General features: G+C 43.0%; 1 protein-coding gene across 1 annotated transcript in view; it reads right to left on the bottom strand.

Annotated features, from left to right (window-relative positions):
• Window positions 1-13,394, bottom strand: part of PACS1 (phosphofurin acidic cluster sorting protein 1) — a 155,184-nt gene extending 141,790 nt beyond the window's left edge. The window contains exon 1 of the mRNA XM_043582584.1: window positions 12,817-13,394. Within this exon, the coding sequence (XP_043438519.1) occupies window positions 12,817-13,166 (350 nt within the window). The 5' untranslated portion in view covers window positions 13,167-13,394. The remainder of the gene's footprint in view (window positions 1-12,816) is intronic.
• Between the last annotated feature and the right edge of the window lie 812 nt (window positions 13,395-14,206).

The raw sequence follows: 14,206 nt of genomic DNA, 5'->3' as shown, positions 1-14,206 counted from the left end.
ACCAACTGAGACATGCATTCATTCATCAGTGAGGCTGCCTGAGAACGAGGCCCTTGCTGAACTTAAGTAAACATATCACTTGGCCTAAGTCCAAAGCATGCCAAACTAATTTTATGACAAATCTTAGTTTAGGAGATCATGTCCCATTTCAAGCCCAAATTCACCCCCACAATGAAATGATAATTTCCTTTTTCTCCATGGAGAGAAAAAGCTCACCAAAAAGATTAATGGGTAATATTTAATAGTATTATAGCTATCCTTTTTTTATAAGTTTTTCTAAAGGAAAGATAGAGGGGATTATCTACAAGTAATAAAAACAAAGCGATAATGATAATTACATACAGTTAATGAACACTTCTCCCCATTAAAGACAAGGGCATAAACAATTTATTGCACATTTTGGTGACAGAGAGGAAATACAATTAAATCCATTAATAGCTACAAGAGTTTTTATGTTCCCAAAGGACCTTGGTTTCCAGAGTTGCTTATTCATTTTCATCCACAGCAAAAATGGTGTATGGCAGAGACGACAAATTCTGTAGACTACTTTCCACATACTTAAGTTTTGAGGAGACAATTTTATTAAACAATAAAACAAAACAAACAAACAAAAACCTACTTGTGGGGCATCTGGGTGGCTCACTCAGTTAAGCATCCAACTCTTGACTTCAGCTTAGGTCATGATTTCATGGTTCAGGAGTTCAAGGCCTGTGTCAGGCTGTGCTGACAGCACGGGGGCCTTCTCTCTCTCTCTCTCTCAATAACGAATTAAATAAATAAATAAACACACTTTAAAAAAACCTACTTGTAGGGGTGCCTCGGTGGCTCAGTTGGTTAAGCGTCTGACTTCGGCTCAGGTCATGATCTCACGGTCGGTGAGTTCGAGCCCCACGTCGGGCTCAGTGCTGACATCTCAGAGCCTGGAGCCTGTTTCAGATTCTGTGTCTCCCTCTCTCTCTGACCCCCCCTCCGTTCATGCTCTGTCTCTCAAATAAATAAATGTTAAAAAAAAAATTTTTTTTTAATAAAAATAAAAAAAATAAAAAAACCTACTTGTGAAGACAATGTAAAAGATGACTAATGTATCTATCACAGTCTATCACAGGTCAACAAATATTATACCATCAAATTCACAGTTCCACTGACATTACCCAAAAATGGTATGATTTCTATGAATATAAATGCTCAAACATTTTACAAACATTTTGTTTCTCTTCATAACAAATCAGCAAGGCAAAAAAAAAAAAAAAAGGTGTATTCGCTTTTAAAAAACGAGAAAAAAAGTGACTTGCCTAGATGTAATCAAAACAAATTTAACCAAGCAATAGATATAGGGCTTTACTTACCAATTCATAATTCTCCAACCAAACGCAAAATTTGACTTGTATCTCGAACTGCATCTTCAAAAGGGTTTTTGACTCCTTAAGACTTTAGAAGATTAACCCCCTCTACCCTAACTCACCAGCAATCCCATCCTTGGAGTACAACCCAGACAAAGAAGTAGGTAAAATGTTTCTTTCTAGCCCTAAAACACTCCGGCTGTGAATCTCCCGTATTCAAATGATACTGTCCATTCCTCTTAGCCTTCATAACACAGGGCCATTCACTCCTAACATATTTGATTGTCTGGTTTTTAGCCCATGGTCTAATCAAAGCAGTAAAGCAGAAAGAAGGCATATTGAAGCAATGGGGGAAATAAAACAAAAACAAAACTAAAAAAGCAAACACATTAGTTTAAAAATATGCAACACATACCAGTCTACACTCTTCAGCTCAAGCCCTGTTGTTAACCATGAGGATCTCATTCATCATGATGATCCACCTTTGAAAAGAAGTTAATCTGTGTTTTACATACTCTTAAGGAAGAACAGAAACATGTTAATATATTTGTAGATTTCCAACTAAATGAGACAGTAGAGTCTTGGTAATTATTAAAGGAGAGAATTAACACACACACACACACACACACACACACACACACACACACATCCAAATGTTTCATGACAGGCCTTAAATGTATTATCAGGTTTCTCCTGTAAGAGAATAGAATTTTTCTATAGTTTGAGACATAAAAAAGAAAGCTTAAAGAGACAAGAGAAAAAATATCAACCCCATTTAAATCCTCATTTTCTTAGGAGTCACTTAGCTTTTATTGGTAATAAATGACTAGCTGTAAACCGGTTTAGTTGCTCTTCTGGCTGCCAAACCAGAGCTAAAGAAGTCAGCAGGTAGAATAGGGAAGCTGTCAAGTCAAATTGGCTCAAAACAAAGTTGTGGTTTGCAGGCGGGGCCTGCACCATCTCTTCCGTTCATATAGGCTGGCAGGATGTAGAAACAGGATCCTGATCCAGCCACTGCTTCAGAGAACCAAAATATTTTGTTTTGACTTTCTAGACTATTAAGCTTGGGGTTTGGCAGGATCTGTGTCTAAAGTGAATCCAACACCTTATGATAGTCCCACTGAGGAAATCGTAATATCAACAAAGTTGCCCTGACTGCAGAAAGAAAGCAGACTTTGGAGGGGTACTAGGGAGAGACCAGAGAAGCTGGACTGGCAATAAAGACAGCAATAGTAATAGTAGTAACAGCTATTATTTTTAAGTGTTTTCTATGTGCTACGTAAGCATTTACTTGTATTAATATCATTTAATCCTCATAATTAATGAGGGGTAGGGACATTAGGCCTATTTTGCAAATGAGAAAATTAAAGCATTAGAGAGGTTAAATAATTTGCCCAAATCACTAAATGGTAAAGGATAGAATCGGGATTAAAATCCTGGCTAACTGGCTCCAGAACTGGCACTTATAGCCATTGTGGTATTAAATTTCTTACTATCTATGATTTGGTAATAGAGCAGCATTCTGTAATTCTAATATGACAAAATATAAACATTAAATATTATTTGTCAACTATGAGAACCAGCCAGGGCTCGGGGAACACCAAGTTTAAACAGAGAAATCGTTCTGGTGTCAGATAATCATAAATCATGAGCCAAATCCCAGCTCCACCTACCTTTAAACTGTGTAGCCTTACAAAATGCCTTCACCTCACTGGGCCTTGATTTTCCTTTCTGGGAAAGGGATCTCAGTACCTGCCTCTGATGGTTATTGTGACACACAGTAAATGCTCAATTAGTTAGGTTTATTTCATTCAGGCATCAGCTAAAACATGGCTTCCCCAGAGGCCTTCTCTGACCGCCCTATCCAAAAGTGCCCTTCTGCCAACATTCTCAATTCCCTCACTATGCTTTATTTTTCATCGTGGTACTCACTCATTACCTATTTATTATAAATATATTTGTTTATTATCTTTCTCCCTCCACCACAATGTATACTCTAGGAGAGAGTTAATTTTGTCAACTTGTTTGCTACTGCTTCCTCAGCACCCATAGCAGTGCTTGGCACATAGAAATATTCAGTAAGTTATTTGCTGAATGAAAGAACTGTGTATAACAGATTTTCATTCAATAAACATTATAAATAAAAAGGTACTGTTTATGTGACAAATGTACTTATTGAGCACCTATAAAGTAACTAATAAATGAACAAGATTATTTCAGATGATAGTAACTAGTTGTGAAGATTTATAAACTCCTAGAATGACTAGGCAGGTTATGAGAGCTTTCCAAGGTGGTGGATTAACTGAGATCTGAATGATACCCAGGAACCAGCCATATGATGATGTGGGACAAGGCATCCCAGGTATAAGTGCAAAAGCCCAAAGGCGGAGATGACCTTGTCTAAGGCCCAGCTTCCCCAGAGCCAAGTGAGCATGGTGGAGAATGACAGAAGAGAAGGACAAAGACACAGGAAGAGGTCACATCCTAAAGTCTTTCCTAAGGCATGAAAAGGGGTTTTATTCTAAGTATGATGAACAGTTATTTGATAGTGTCACTAATCTTCACCCACTAGAATGTATATTTTATGAAATCAAGGATTCTGTTTGTGAAACACACCAGCTGGTCTATAAGCATTTGCTAAATGAATGAACTGGGAAGATTATGAAGAAGGGAGTGGCATAAGCTGATTTTCCTTTGAAACATCACCCTGAACTACTACTAGTGGTTACATTCTGGAGGAAACTAAGGTGGCAAAAGATGGGTGGAATTACAAACAGCAGAGTGCAGTGTGGTTTGAGAGGTATGGTAATACAAAGAAACGGAAGAATAAAGCAGCTCTGTAAACCTTGAAGCCATTTGTTGTTTTTAAACAGGAGACAGGAAAAGGTCAGTGAGGAGGGAAGAAGTAAATGACAATTGATGTCCTAGGCCTTTTGTGTTTTCTGTAGTGAAAGAAAGAAAGAAAGAAAGAAAGAAAGAAAGAAAAGAAAAGAAAGAAAGAAAGAAAAAGAAAGAAAGAAACTGCAACAAAGAATCTCTATCTCACCTATGAAAAGAGGAACGAAAGGAAACTCAAGACACACACAAAATATTTTGGAGAACAACTGTAAAGAAAAAACACCTTTTTATGTCTAAGCACAATAAGCAGTCTAAATTTCCTCAGGGACAAGTCATAAGCTAATTATACCCACAATGTGACCTAGGGGAAATCTTGCTCACAGTAAGGTTTTGAGAGGCAAGCTGTCATTTGGAAGAGTTAGTCCACAAAAAGAGGAACAGGTATTCCTCTGGTAGGAATCAAGTTTGAAAACATCACTCCCTTCGTATCTACCTTTATCTGTATCAGGCCACTAAAAAAATACATACAAGGTAAATTACAGTGTAACTACTAAGATCCACATCACAGTTCTAAAAATTTTGTGGCCAAAACATTCTATGGATATTACCTAGTGTCATGTTCACAGAACTTAGAAGCACAACGAGGGCTGAAAGGGTGAATGAAGAGTGGGTTTATCTGGACCATTGCTCCCAAAAAGAAAAAGGGAAAAACAGTATTCAGGACCAGAAAATGTGTGAAGCTGCACCTAAACTCAGAGATTCTCACCTTGAGTATATCTTAAAACACTTTACTATCTAAAAGAATCTACATAAATATTTAACAAATAAATAAATTGGGGCGCCTGGGTGGCTCAGTCGGTTAAGCGTCCGACTTCAGCTCAGGTCATGATCTCACAGTTTGTGAGTTCGAGCCCCGCAGCGGGCTCTGTGCTGACAGCTCAGAGCCTGGAGCCTGCTTCGGATTCTGTGTCTCCCGCTCTCTGTGCCCCTCCCCTGTTCATGTTCTGTCTCTCTCTGTCTCAAAAATAAATAAAACATTAAAAAAAATTTTTTTAAACAAATAAATAAATGTGTCATTTTCAATACTACTTTGTCAGCTATGCTTCATCATCCACTCACCATGAGTGTCTAGAACATTCCCCATTCACCACATTTGCTATCAGTAAAAAGAAATACTCAACTCTAGAACCAAGAAAGGTAATGGGTAGAGCAAAACTTTAGTCCCCCATGCTTCATCCATTAAAAAACAAAGCTGTTCTTTTTTTACAGCTTTATTACAATATAAAATTTGTAAGGTTCACTCCTTTAAGGTATACAATTGAGGAGAGTTGATAGGTATTTTTAAATATATATTTTTTAAAACAATATTCACTGGTCTTTTCTGTAACATGTTTATTACATAGTTTAGAAATCACACAAAAAAAAATAAGGCCAAAAATTATTATCATACATAATCCAATCATCTAAAGTCATTTTAGAATTAATGACTCCAGGGGCACCTGGGTGGCTCAGTCAGTTAAACATCTGACTCTTGATTTTGGCTCAGCTCATGATCTCACAGTTCATGGGAAAAAGCGCAGAGCCCACTTGGGATTCTCTCTCTCCCCCTCCCCCATGCATGCACTCATTCTCTCTCCCTCTCTCAAAATAAATAAGTATTTTTTTAAAAAATTAAAATTAAAAAAATAATAATGAAGTCTGTAAAATTAATGTCTCCAGTTAGTTTTCTCAATAGGTATTGACTAATACCTAAAATTGTGGGAAACAAATGGCAGGAAGGCATCAGGAAGCAATTCCCTACAGGAAGAAGTGAGCAGATTAAAAGGTAAAAATCTTTAAAGGAGAACAACTAACAGAAGAAAACTAACAGGCCCTTGAAATAGTGAAGAAAAGGGGCATATTAAAATAATTTGGAAGAGGACAAAAGAATTGAGTTTAATTAAATGAATAAGGAGAAACCACACAGATATTAATACTAGAAATATCACAGGCAATTTTCTCTTTAAAATCGTGTTAGCTGGGGCACCTGGGTGGCTCCGTCGGTTAAGCGTCTGACTTCGGCTCAGGTCATGATCTCACAGTTTGTGAGTTCGAGCCCCACACTGGGCTCTGTGCTGACAGCTTAGAGACTGGAGCCTGCTTCAAATTCTGTGTGTCCCTCTCTCTCTGCTCCTCTCCTGCTCATGCTCTGTCTCTCTCTCCTTCAAAAATAAATAAAAACATTAAAAAAATAAAAAAAATTTTAGTGTTAGCTAATAGAACTTTCTATGGTGCTGAAAATGTTCTATATCTGCCTTGTCTAATACAAAAGCCGCTAATCACATGTGACTAGTGTGACAAGAAATGTGGCTAATAAAACTAAGAAAGGGAATTTAAAATTTTATTCAATTTTAATTAATTTTAACTTAAATAGCCACATGCAACTAGTGGTTACTGTACTGAACAGCACAGCTTTAAAGAGAAAACAGCTTATGATGTTAAGATGTAATTGGATGTCAAATGGAATGCTTTCAGAAACTGTTTTCTAGAAGATACGCAAGCTAAGAAACCATTTATCATCATTTACTGGCCTTCTCTACTGCTCTTCTACTCTACTTCTCTACCCAAGGTAGAGGCCAGGTTTAGGTCAGCCTAAGAGACAACCTGAGCTGTGACTACAGCTATTCTCTGGTTTGTAAAAAGGAAAAAGGGAGTACAGGTCCAGCAGGCTTTCTAACCAGACAACTGCCCTATGAATGGCAGGAAAAGGAAAATACTCTATAGAGTTGGTGCCTAGGCATAAACATCGTGATTCCCTAAAACCATCAGAAGCTATGCTGGTTGCTCTTCCAACTAGGCCTAGGGAAGGCCTAGGGAATGGAGGATTCTATCAGTGCTTGCCAATCTAGAAACAAACCACCTCACTCAATCCAGCCCAAGGGGCTTCTGAAAGACATTCTAAGACCAACTTCAAACTCTCTTTTCTCAAGAGCCCTAATACCACTCTGAATCCATAATGGAAAAAGACCAGCTCTTGTGAGCATTCCCACAGCTACTCTAGATGTCTAAAGTACCCGCAGCATGTGACACCACAGATGCAAGCAAAGCCAACTCCAAATTTCAGAGGACCCACTGAACCTTCAAGTCCAGGCCAAAACAAGACAAGCCTCCTAGGTTGAAGCAGTGAAAAGACACAGCCCATATTCTTACTTGTACCTCCCTCATGCACACTGAGGCAAACACTCCCAGTAACAGCTTATTGGCTCAGCTAAGAAATTGGAAAACTAGTTTAAAAAGAAATCACATAACCACTAATGTGCCCAAAAGATCTGTAAATCAATACTTGTAAAGCGGACTTGTGAAAGTCATTCTCTTTCTGACAAGGAATCTGAGCTTCCACAGGGACAATGGATAATATTACCACGATAGAGAAGATATTCTATTACAACACTCACAATGTGAAACTCAAATCTAAGATACAAAGATGCTTTTAAGACTTTTAATGCTAAGGCAATAATAGAAATTTCACCAGGTCTCTCTCATTTGACCAATTTCATTTACTTCATATCTATCATTTAAGAAGTACCTTCTCTTACAATCTATAGGTCCTATTATATATTTATTTCACCCACATTTTAGAATGAATGGCAAGTAAAAGTGTTCCCAATTAATGGATAAAAAAACTAAAGTGTGGAAGAGTTTGCCTTGGCATCCAGTAAGAATACAAGAGTAATATATCCTGGCTTGCCTAGTGCTTTTGTGGTTAGAGGGGCAACTGCCCCTAAGTGTCCTGATGAAAATAACACTTCTACTGTATACTAGTCATGCCAACTTAGCCATGACCACCTCCTTTGGTTCTAACAGTTTTGTCCAAGCAGGCTTAACTTCAGTACCCCCTTTAAAAAAAAAAATGTGGTCTAAGGAGAAATGTGACTCATAACTCCTGAACTCTTTCCCTAAGTGTACATACAGATAAGGATATGCAAATATGCTTTGTACTCAAAGACAAATGTGATACAGTTTGTGAGTGATACAGCAGAGCACATTTTATCTCCTAATAATTGGTTTTACAAAATCCACTGAGGAGATTTTGTATACCTGTGAAATTTAATGATTTTTCTGCCTCTCCTACTGAAGTATCTCAAATAGAGAAAAGAACACCAGGGGAAACTTCACCATATACCACACAAGAACCAAAGAGAAGAGATCAACAATGAGACTCTAAAACTCTTCCCTTGAGGCACCTGGGTGGCTCAGTTGGTTAAGCATCAGATTCTTGATTTCAGCTCAGGTCATGATCTCACAGTTTGTGAGTTTGAGCCCAACATCAGGCTCTGTGCTGACAAAGCACAGATTGGGATTCTCTCTCTCCCGCTTTCTCTCTGTCCCTCCACCACTCTCACAAGCGAGCTCACTCTCTCTCAAAAATAAACAAACATTAAAAAAAAGATAACATCAAACAACATGCCACCTGGCCAAATGTCACCATACCACTAGCCAAAACATGGGCCATAGGAGAGGAAGCACTACTTAGTACAGAGGGAAAACAATGCCAACATCTAAAGCTGTGAATTTTAAAAAGGAGCTATAATAGATCCACCTGCTTGTAACAGAATCTTAAAAGCCAACTGTATTTCCTAGTGATCACCTGTGGAAAGCAAAAACAGAGACAAGACTAGGGCTTTTTCCTTCATAATTCCCATCTTTCTGTACTGCTTGAATGTCTAATCATGGACATGTATCAATATTTTAATTAAAAAAATGTTGATAAAAATGTCAATGAATAAGGGCATCTGAGTGGCTCAGTCAGTTAAGCTTCTCACTGTTGATCTGAGCTCAGGTCTTGATCTCGGGGCCATGAATTCAAGCCCCAAGTTGGGCTCCATGCCCAGCATAGAGCCTACTTATAAAAAAAAAAAAAGTGGGGCGCCTGGGTGGCTCAGTCAGTTAAGAGTCCGACTTCAGCTCAGGTCATGATCTCATCATTCATGAGTTCCAGCCCTGCATCGGGCTCTGTGCTGACAGCTTGGAGCCTGGAGCCTGCTTTGGATTCTACGTCTCTCTCTCTCTGCCCCTCCCCTGCTCATACTCTTTCTCTCTCTCAAAAATAAACATTAAAAAAAATTTTTTTTAAATCAATGAATAAAACAATTTAGTGGGTTGTTTTTTCTGTTGTTTTTTTGTTTTGAGAGAGGGAGACAGAGGACACACACACACACACACACACACACACACACACAACACGGCAGAGGGAGAGAGAAAGAGAATCCCAAGCAGCTAGGAGCCTGATTCCACGATCCTGGGAGCGCAACCTGAGCCAAAATCAAGAGTTCGACACTCAACTGACTGAGCCACCCAGGTGCCCCCAATTTAGTTACTTTAAAGCCAACTATCAGTATTCTCTCCAACCATAAAACGTTTTTAAAAAATACTACAGATTCTGAAGGAATTTAGTAGATGTTAAATAAGAGCAGAGTACATACTTGAGAAACAACTAGTACAATGTTCATCTTTATTTAAATATCTAATAAAGGGAAAAGGTTTTTTTTCCCCGAAAAGCAAATTATATTTCTACTGGGATCAAGAAAAGGAAAGTGACCTTCCTAACACACAACTTTCAACTCTCTCTTCTCTGTACTAGGTAGAGGAACACATTTGCTAAAACTGAGTCCCACAGCATATATATACACATATATATAGCCTTAGATCCACAATCATGTTCACGTTTTTTTTTTTTTTTAATTTTTTTATTAAATTTTTTTTTCAATGTTTATTTATTTTTGGGACAGAAAGAGACAGAGCATGAATGGGGGAGGGGCAGAGAGAGAGGGAGACACAGAATCAGAAACAGGCTCCAGGCTCTGAGCCATCAGCCCAGAGCCTGACGCGGGGCTCGAACTCACGGACCGCGAGATCATGACCTGGCTGAAGTCGGACGCTTAACCGACTGCGCCACCCAGGCGCCCCTCACATTTCTTAAGTGCACGTTTCACACACTTCTCACTTGAGTTACATGAGACAAGAACATTAATCTTAGACTATCTACAGAGTGATGTACACAGGTTGCACATTGCCAATATATTTTAAACAACATGAACAAGTAAACAAGGAGACCTCAAATTAACCAGATGACTCTAGTAATTGGAAGGGCCAATAGCGGACATTTTCTCCCCACAGGGTGTTATTTTCCATCCTGCAGATAAAACAGCATGCTCCAAAGAGCACAAGTGTTCCACAAGGAGCTGGGAGGCACAGGGTGATAGCTGAAAAACAAAGTCAGAGCAGGACAGCTGACAATCTCAAAGACTCGTTAGTAGACATGACAACTGCATGCTCTCAGCAGGGGCAAACAACAAGCCAACCAAGCCTCTCACACCAAGTTAGCATAGTAATTACCGATTTACTCAGGAAGATGGGCAGTTTCTTTGGCTAATAATTTATTACATAAGACTTCTCAGTGACCAACAGGTGCAGAAAAAAAAAATCAAAGATTTTATTTATCAGTGATTTTATTTATCTCCCTCTGTTGCACAGCAGCTTCTTCCCAGTTGGCTCAATGCCTTTTCAATCTAACAAGCTAGAGAAGGCAATTGTCCAGATGTCACCTGTCAAACATAGTGATAGATGTAAATGAAGAATGGGCAAGCATGTATTACTAACACTGGACCAACGTGGGAAGGGGCACAGTGCTTTTACGTTTGAAAGTAGATTAGAATACTTCAGCTACAGACGGACCTACCTAGAAAGAGGCCTGCTAAGGACCATTACACACTAAACTCCCACTTGAGTTTGGTGTTGTGCTAGGGCACTGGCCAAAACAAACTAAACTAACATGGCTTCTGATTACCCTAAAAGAAGGGCAAAGAAAAAAAAGAAAGTGTAAGTCAGTGAGGTAAATGCTGAAACACAAAGGACATGAAGAGTGAGGGAGGAGGAGCACGAACAGGGCACAATTTAGCATTATCTAAAAAAGTTTCAGATGTATACCCTGCAAATAGCAATTCCACCCCTACATATAAAAACAGAAAGAAACTTTTGCAAGGATCACTAGGAGTCCTGGGCAAAACTATTTACGGCATTACTGCTCCCATTAACTAACAAGACACAACCCAAAATATTCACCGAAAAAAGAAGTATGATATAGTCATAAAATGAAATTATATCCGTTAGTGAAAATATTTAAACTACAGCTACCATACCCCACTGACAAGTCCCACGAACTTAATGTTGAATTAAAACACACACATGCACTAAGTCCCAGAGCACATACAGTATGATAGCACTTATATAAACTTCAAAAACACCCTAAACCATATTGTTTACAGATGCATGTATGCAGCAAAACTATTTTTAAAAGACAAGGGAAATAATAAACACACAATAGTGTTTACCTTTGGGGCGGGGGGGGGGGGGGAAGCAGGGCATGTGGTCAGGAAGGGGCATCCTGAGAGCCTCATTCAACATAATTTATAATGTTCTGTTTCTTAAACTGAGTCAAGTATAGAAATGTACTTTTCATCATTTTGTAAAATGCCCTAACCAGGAGATATATTTTTGTGTGTGTGTATAATTTTGTATGCATGAAATGATTCAAAATAAAGAGAGAGGGAAATAAATAGAGTTGAGGCTGGAACCAGACAATGCTTCTTAACCCCCTACTGACACGTCCACCTACCCAAGGCTGGGCTAAAAGAATAAGGAGTGGGTCCAAAACTCCAAGACAACAGAATCAACTCAGTTTAGAGGTGACAAAAAGATCACCTCCAGGCACTTTTCTGGGCTTCCTAGGCGAAACCAGCTCCACAGTGTCTGCTCAAGGGCTAAACTGTAAGACACCGCACACTGTCCCCAAAGAGTTGGAGAAAGACTGCTTTGCCAATACAGAAACAGAAAACATCACAAACTCAGGCATATTTTACCAATGAAAGGAAAGTCCCCAGATGGTTCCAACAGGCAGAGGAATGGATTGAATTTAGGAACAAGGCAGTAATTTTATGTAGCCCTGCAAGGCTAAGAGAATTTGTGACTAGCTACTGGGGAGGAGGAAGGGGATGAAAAATACAATTAAAGACACACTAAACAGGGCTTTTACAAGCGCACAGAGGCCGGGGCAGAATGCGTGTAATCTGAAGCACAAATGAACGTGTGTGTGTACTGAACACCAACTAGAAGCCTCCAGGGTTACTTACTATATGGGCTTTATCTGGCAGAAGGTGACAACCGACTTTGGCACACGCTGAGTATATTGGGAAATAATAATATCAAAGGACATCTATGTAACATATGTACAGCCCACGGGCGCCAACGAGGCAGGGGAAAGAGTCCGTGACATTCGCAGGGAAACTGACCGTCAGGAAGGCCGGATTCGGTCAGATCAACGAGAGAAGGCCCAGGGCTGAGAGTCCAGGAGGCCCCAATCGGGGGAGAGGAAGAGGGTGGTCCCGGCCCGAGGCAGAAGGTGGGGCTGCCAGGAGAGGGCGGGGTCCCCGCAAGAGGAGTCCCGGGAGGCCCGCCTAGAAACAGGCCGGGCAGCCGGGGGGAATCCAGGGAGGGGGGGCGCTCCCTTGGGCGCTGGGACGGAGAGGAATGAGAAGGCGGGGGCCTGTCACAGACCTGGCCCTGCGGCCCCGAGGGCCCGGTCCCCCCGCCCGCCGCTCACCTGGGCACGCAGCTGGACGAGCTCCGGTCCACCTCCCAGGTGGCGTACAGGTTCATCTGCACGGGGGCGGGGGTGCGGCCTGGCCCCGGGCCGCCGGGAGGCGCGGACCCGGAGGCCACCGCGACGGCCATGGAGGTGGAGGTGGACGAGGACGAGGAGGAGGCGGCCGCCGCCGAGGTGGACGAGGACGACGAGGTGGCCTGGGCCAGCTTGGGGGGCGTCGGCTGCTGAGGCGGCGGCTGCTGCGGCGGCTGCTGCTGTTGCGGGGACTGGGCGACCCCAGAGCCCCGCTGGCCGCTGCCGCCCCCGGCGCCTCCAGGACCACCGCCCGCCCCTCCGCGTTCCGCCATGGCCCGGCCGGGGGTGGGGGGCGCGGGGATAACGGGGATCGGGGCGACGCAGAGAGGACGCCCAGGCTTCTCCCACGGTGGCGGCGAGGGCTCGACTCGTCTCCTCAGCCCGCCCGCCCGAGCGCGCGAGCGAGCGAGCGAGCGAGAGGCTGCACGCACGCGCGGGGCCTCTCGGCGCGCGGTCCTCGCGCTCGCCCGCCGCTGCCTGTTGCGGCTCGCGCCGCCGAGACACTGGGTGGGCGTGTCCGGGGGGGCGGGGAGCTCTGGCTCGCGCCGGCCCCACCCAGCGCCAAGGGGCGGGGTTCGCGCTCGCGCTCGCGCCCCAGGCGAGCCTGTGGGCGCGCTCTTCTAGCTTCCCTGGAGAGGAGGCCTCGACCCCGGCTGGCTCGGCCAGACCCTCCCCTCAAATCCGCAGTGCGAGCGGCAGCCAGCCGGCCCGGTCCTCCCCTCCCCCGTCGTGCTCTCTGCAGCAACAGCCAGGCCGGCGGAAACTCCGCTTTTCCGGGGCGCGGCCCCGGCTGGGGTTGGCGGGGGGGGGGGGGGGGGGGGGGGAGGGGGGGCCTGACGCGGGAGCGCGCCTCGGGCCCCTTGGGTCCCCGGAGCCTACAGAGAGGCCGAAGCCTGCATCGCGGCATCCTGCTTGGCCCCTGCTCTGCCGCCCCGGGGTTTCTTCACAACCTACAAAGGGAGCGGGTGGCGACTCCACCGTCGGCCCGGTGCGTCTGTGGGCCGTGAAGTTTCCGTCCCTGCTGCTCTTCATGGAAGGCAGGGGGCTCAGGGACCTGGAGTCCAAAAGGCCCTGGCAAGGGTGAATTACGAACCTAAGCCCTGGCCCACCTGGAGCCACCCTTCCCCCCCATGAAGCATTATAGAGTCCCAAGCCCCCCATCCCTGCCCTCAATTGCTTCCACCTGTAACGTTTTCTCTGCTTCACCGTTTAATTTCTAAAATCCTACTCCCCCAAGGCCTACCCCGATTGCCACGTCCAACGTGGGACCTCCCACACTACCACCCACATCCATCACCTCCAGAAACCATCC

This window comes from Prionailurus bengalensis, chromosome D1 (assembly GCF_016509475.1).
Source record: "Prionailurus bengalensis isolate Pbe53 chromosome D1, Fcat_Pben_1.1_paternal_pri, whole genome shotgun sequence".
Taxonomy (NCBI): Eukaryota; Metazoa; Chordata; class Mammalia; order Carnivora; family Felidae; genus Prionailurus; species Prionailurus bengalensis.
Note: the sequence above shows the minus strand (reverse complement) of the source record. Positions and strands in the feature narration are given on the sequence as shown.